The sequence below is a fragment of the Rhipicephalus microplus genome, chromosome 5 (assembly GCF_043290135.1).
Source record: "Rhipicephalus microplus isolate Deutch F79 chromosome 5, USDA_Rmic, whole genome shotgun sequence".
NCBI classification, from domain to species: Eukaryota; Metazoa; Arthropoda; class Arachnida; order Ixodida; family Ixodidae; genus Rhipicephalus; species Rhipicephalus microplus.
In genome coordinates, this window is record NC_134704.1 from 142260585 (window position 1) to 142266584 (window position 6000).

Sequence of the window (6000 nt, forward strand, 5' to 3'; positions counted from 1 at the left end):
TGGAACCCCGCCCGTTCGCGGGAAGAGCCGGAGAAGATGTGGATGCGTGGCTGACACAGTACAAAAGGGTGAGCCGGTACAACTGCTGGGATGCCACCGACCAACTGGGAAATGTCGCGCTGTTTCTCACGGAAACAGCTCTGATGTGGTACGAAAACCACGAAGATTCCTTAACAACGTGGGATCGTTTCACTGAAGAGCTCAAGAAATGCTTCGGCGACTCTGATTCAAAAAAGAAGAGCGCGGAGCGCACGTTGGCTCAAAGAGCTCAGACTCCTGGAGAAACGTGTACCACCTACATAGAGGAGGTCCTGATGCTCTGCAAGATCATAGACCCGTACATGACTGAAGAGGACATGGTCGGCCACCTTCTGAAGGGTATAGCAGAGGACGTCTACAACTTTTTGATAGGCAGGGAAGACCTCACTTCCGTCTCCGCCGTCCAACGTCACTGCCGTACTTTTGAGAAGCTAAAGACCCGTCGTATTGCCCCGAAATTTGGTAGGCTGGCAAATGTAACAACGGTCGCCAGCGTCGACGTGAGCCCGCCCGCCGACCTTGCCGCTACTATCCGGACAATAGTGCGGGAAGAACTACAGCGACAAGACACACTGTTCCACGACACCATCCGTCATACGCCTACCTGTTCATCCTACTACCCGGCCCCGTTCGCTCCTCTGCCACCATCAGTATGTGTGACAGACGTTCGCGAAGCTAGGGCTTCGTGGCCACGCCGAGACTCATTCGCGTCTGACCAGCGGTATGACCAACGTCTTCGTCCCGGCCCCGCCCCACAGAGGCGCGCAGCTCCCGTTCAGCAATCTGCTCCACCCCGTTCGGTTAGGCGACCCTACACAGCCCAGCGCTCTCAGCAGTGGTTCGGCGAGCGACCCCTACCCATCTGCTACAACTGTGGCGTCGAAGGCCACATTGCCAGGTACTGTAACTACCGGCAGCCGCCGAGGTACGACTGCCCACCGAGATCCCACCTGTCCGACTTTGCACAAGCACCAACGTTCCCTGGAAGCGCATCTTACGAGACACCAAGGCCGCTGCGAAACCGTTCTCCAGCCTCTGACCGCAGTCTGACACCCCCGCCAGCCCCTCGCTCCAATCGGTCGCCGTCTCCTAGGCGCCGCTACCCTTCGCCGCCTCCGGAAAACTAGGCAGCGCGGCCGCTGGGGGTGAGGTCGCTGGTGATTCGCTGCAAGAAGAGATACCTCCACCGGTGCTTATGTTTAAAAACAAAGTGCAAGTTTTTGTTGATGGTGTACATACGATGGCTTTGGTGGATACTGGAGCCGCCGTGTCGATCATGAGTGCTGCGTTCAAAGCTCGTTTGGGAAGAAAGGTGACCTTTTTGTTGGAGAAAGCGATAACGTTCTGTGGCGTGGGCGGCAACTCGTTGTGTCCGATTGGTGTTTGTACCGCGGCAGTGTTACTGAGTGATCAAGTGTTTGTGACAGAATTCACGGTTCTTCCGCGGAGCACTCATGACATCATTCTAGGCATAGATTTCTTGCGAATGTGCGGAGCCACTGTAGACTGTCGAAATGGCGAAGTTATCATAAGTGACGCTGTTCCTCATGGACTTATCGAGAATTCGGGTACGGAAAGCGGTGCACTCCGAGTCTATGAAGATACCGTTATCCCGGCCTTCTGTGCTGTGCGCGTTCCAGTAGCTTCTTCGCATATTAACGACAATAAGACCAGTTTCGATGCGCTAGTGGAGCCTTTCCATCTAAGTTGTATAAAGAAGAACACGTTGGTACCCCACAGCATAGTTTCAGTGAGTGAAGGTCGTTCAGACCTTTGGACAACGAATTATTCAAACGAACCGGTGCTGCTACCAGGAGGACTTAAGCTAGCGTCGTTTAAAGAATACTCGCCAACAACAGTAGCTGTCCTCAGTGACGTTCGACGGGATGAACAAGTGACCGCCTGCTCAGACAGTTCGAAAGTTTTACCTATGGTTGATAAGGCGCTGACTGCCGACAAGCGCAGAATGCTTGTGGACGTTTTGTTAAAGTACTTGCAAGTTTTTGATTTCTCCCAGAGTGACCATACGCCTTCCATTCCTCCATTTCGTATACGCCATAGGATAAATACAGAAACAGCACAGCCAATCCGACAAAAACCGTACCGAGTATCGCCGTCCGAGCGCAAGATAATAGACAATCAAGTGCGTGAAATGCTCCAAAAGGGCATCATTCAAGAATCATCGAGCCCTTGGGCAGCTCCTGTGATCCTTGTGAAAAAGAAAGACGGTACCTGGAGATTTTGTGTCGACTATCGCCGTTTGAACTCCATCACGAAGAAAGATGTTTATCCTCTTCCACGAATTGATGACGCCTTGGACTGTCTCCATTCGGCGTCATACTTCTCGTCTATCGATTTACGTTCAGGCTACTGGCAGATTCCCATGCATCCAGCGGACAAGGAAAAGACTGCTTTCATAACTCCAGACGGACTTTATGAATTTAACGTGATGCCGTTTGGATTATGTAATGCTCCTGCCACATTCGAAAGGTTCATGGATACCATTCTGCGTGGCCTAAAATGGAACGTCTGTATGTGCTACCTAGATGACATCGTGATCTTTGGGCGCACATTTCGTGAGCACAACGAACGCGTGGACATTGTTCTGGAATGCATTAGAAACGCTGGCCTTGTTCTTAATTCGAAGAAGTGTCATTTCGGCGAGCGACAAACCTTAGTACTTGGGCACCTTGTGAACAAAGATGGGATCAGGCCTGACCCGAGCAAGACAGCAGCTGTGAAAGCGTGCAAACCACCTCGCTCAACGAAAGAGCTTCGCAGCTTCCTAGGCCTGTGCTCGTACTTTCGCCGATTTATTCCCGCATTCGCCGACGTTGCCTTCCCCTTGACCAGTCTGCTACGTCAAGGTACTAGCTTTGAATGGACACATGACTGTGAGACGTCTTTCAACCAACTCAAGTTCTTACTCACATCGCAGCCCATTCTCCGGCACTTCGACCCTTCGGCGCCGACCGAAGTTCATACTGACGCCAGTGGCATTGGCATAGGTGCAGTTCTAGTACAACGACACAGTGGAAAGGAACATGTCATTGCGTATGCCAGCAGAACTTTAAGTAAACCAGAACGGAATTACACAGTGACTGAGCAAGAATGTTTGGCACTCGTCTTCGCTGTACAGCGATTCCGTTCATACCTGTACGGTCGTCCCTTCCAAGTGGTCACAGACCATCATTCCTTGTGCTGGCTTGTAAGCCTCCGAGACCCATCTGGCCGCCTGGCACGCTGGGCCCTCCGCTTGCAAGAGTATGACTTCACGGTGTCATACAAGAGTGGCAGGAAGCACGCTGACGCTGACTGCCTTTCGCGGATGCCGCTTACTACAACACTTTGTGATGCCGACAATTTCGATCACCTAATTGCGTCAGTGACTCCAGTATTCCCGGACAAGACCACCTTTGAAAATGAACAGCGGAAGGATGTCAGCTTGGAGCCATTATTTGCTGAAGCACGAGCGTCCACTTTGGCCGGACGCTTTTGCGTTCGTGAAGGATTACTTTACAAGAGGACCTTCTCGGCCACGGGTTCCCGCTTCTTGCTGGTGGTGCCGCACACACTCCGTTCCTCCATTCTGCGCGCCATGCACGACGACGCAACTTCGGGTCACCTGGGAATGACGCGAACACTCCTTCGTACACAGGAGCGATTTTACTGGCCACGCATGCGCCAGTCAGTTGAGCAGTACGTGGCCAGTTGCACTCAATGCCAGACGCACAAATCAGTCACGACTGCTCCGGCTGGACTTCTACAGCCTGTGACGCCTCCCAGCACTCCCTTTGAGCAAGTTGGCATTGACCTCGTGGGCCCTTTTCCACGCTCGGCAAAAGGCAACCGTTGGATTGTAGTGTGCGCCGATTACCTGACCCGCTACTGCGAAACGGCCGCCCTGCCATCTGCGACTGCTGGCGAAGTATCCTCCTTTCTCCTGCACTCTATCATACTGCGCCACGGACCTCCTCGCGTCATAATAAGCGACCGCGGCCGTCAGTTTACGGCAGACGTTGTTGAGGAACTGCTCCGTATGTGTGGCTCGGAACTTCGTCATTCGACACCTTACCATCCACAGACGAATGGCCTTACTGAACGAACGAACCGGACACTGGTGAATATGCTTTCAATGTACGTGGCGTCCAATCACAAGAACTGGGACGACGTCTTACCGTTCATCACGTATGCCTTCAACACTGCCCAACACGAAACCACCGGCCACAGCCCTTTCTTCCTTCTTTACGTTCGACCCCCTCGTTATACCCTGGACACTATCTTTTCGTTTTATGACAATGACGATCCTTCATTAGCTGAAACACTATGCCTTGCAGAAGAAACTCGGCGTCTTGCCCGCCTGCGTACTATAGCATCGCAAGACCGCTCAAAGCTCCGCTACGACAGCAAGCACCGCCACGTCACATATGAACCGGGAGACCTTGTAATGGTGTGGAAGCCTATCCGCAAGCGTGGCTTGTCCACAAAACTTCTCGCCCACTACACTGGCCCATTCGTTGTCCTTGAGCGCCTCAGTGCAGTAGATTATAAAATAGCACGACTGACAGCTAGTGGGAGACGATCAACCAAGACCGAGGTTACCCATGTGGCTCGCCTCAAAGCTTTTAGACTGCGGGACGATGCATGAAACGCGCGGTGCGCTTCGTCTGCGAAGGGGGAAATATTACGACGTGTATGTGCCGGATTGATAAGAGGGAATAGAAGTGTGGACTTGGGAAGAAGAAGATCTCTCGGCAGTTTTATCCGGTGCGGCCTCGCCATCCCAGCTTCCGTTCAATAAACCCCCGTACCCCTACTTCAGGCGTAACAATATTATGCGTAATGGTCGCCGTGATATTTGAAAGGGAAATACTTCATACGTACTGAAATGCGTCGTCAAAGTAAGAATTATAAGAAATAAACATTGGCGAACTACTGTGAAGGTGGCACCATAATCGGCACAAGTGAAACAGCAGGAAAATAAGTTATCTTAATCAGGAACGCCTTCCATCGCGTGCAACCAGGCACACAACAATTTAGTGGTCGCACCCTGATAGAGTGCAGAATCAGGGGACGCTGGTCTAGACTAACCACAACGCCGAATCATTGTAAGTTAATTGTTACATCCATTTTTAACTCTATGTGGTTAGCGGCAGCAAGGTCGAATAGCTCCGCTACGTCAAGTTACACCGCATATACCAGGCAGTTATATTTTTTCTCATACTAATTTATTATCTCTGTGTTTTGTCCCATTCATTATTGGTATGGCTTTTTACCCTGGCCGTTTTCTTCCTTTTTTGTTCACTTCATCTTCGCCGCTTTGATAGTGAACCATCTCGAATGACACAATGTTTCAGAAAATTCTTCACCTTCGCTTTCCTAAAGTCTCGTATTGACTTCCTATTATAAATTAAACGTTTAGTAGATGTTACGTACCTGAAAAGCATTAAGAGTCCCATGGTAGTGTTTCTCATTCTTCCAGAAGGAGCGAGCCGATGCGGAGAACAGGCAAGACCAGGCTACACATACTGCAGCTAGTAACGATGCCATCGAGGAACACATTGCTGTGCGAGATATACGGCAAGACAAAGAGCGGGGAAAAAGGTGCCCCTTACAACGAAGTAAGTGGTGAACCTCCGTGCTATGGTGTACGTCTATGTTAAGTGGCAAGAACAGCCGCCTTGCTCCTGATATACACTTCCCCCCTAATACACCCGCTGGCAGTGCGGCTGAGCAGCGAAACATATGCTACGAGCGCCTGTCACACACTAGTCTGGGTTTACAAGGCCACTTTATATTACATTTAGTGTTGTGCAGCTCGGCACTTTTAACGGTTTTTACGACGGCCGACTAATTGTCGTCAGATTCCTGTATATGATTCTCACTAAGCCATGGCAGCAAGGTTTACGTCATAATGTTACCCCTCGTCACCCGTAAGTCGTTTGGTATTCACTGAAACTC

General features: G+C 51.0%; 1 protein-coding gene across 1 annotated transcript in view; it reads right to left on the minus strand.

Moving 5' to 3' along the window:
* Positions 1 to 5791, minus strand: part of LOC119173359 (uncharacterized) — a 45868-nt gene extending 40077 nt beyond the window's left edge. Inside the window, exon 1 of the mRNA XM_037424212.2 lies at positions 5476 to 5791. Coding sequence (XP_037280109.2) covers positions 5476 to 5784 — 309 coding nt within the window. The 5' untranslated portion in view covers positions 5785 to 5791. The remainder of the gene's footprint in view (positions 1 to 5475) is intronic.
* Positions 5792 to 6000: the final 209 nt, after the last annotated feature.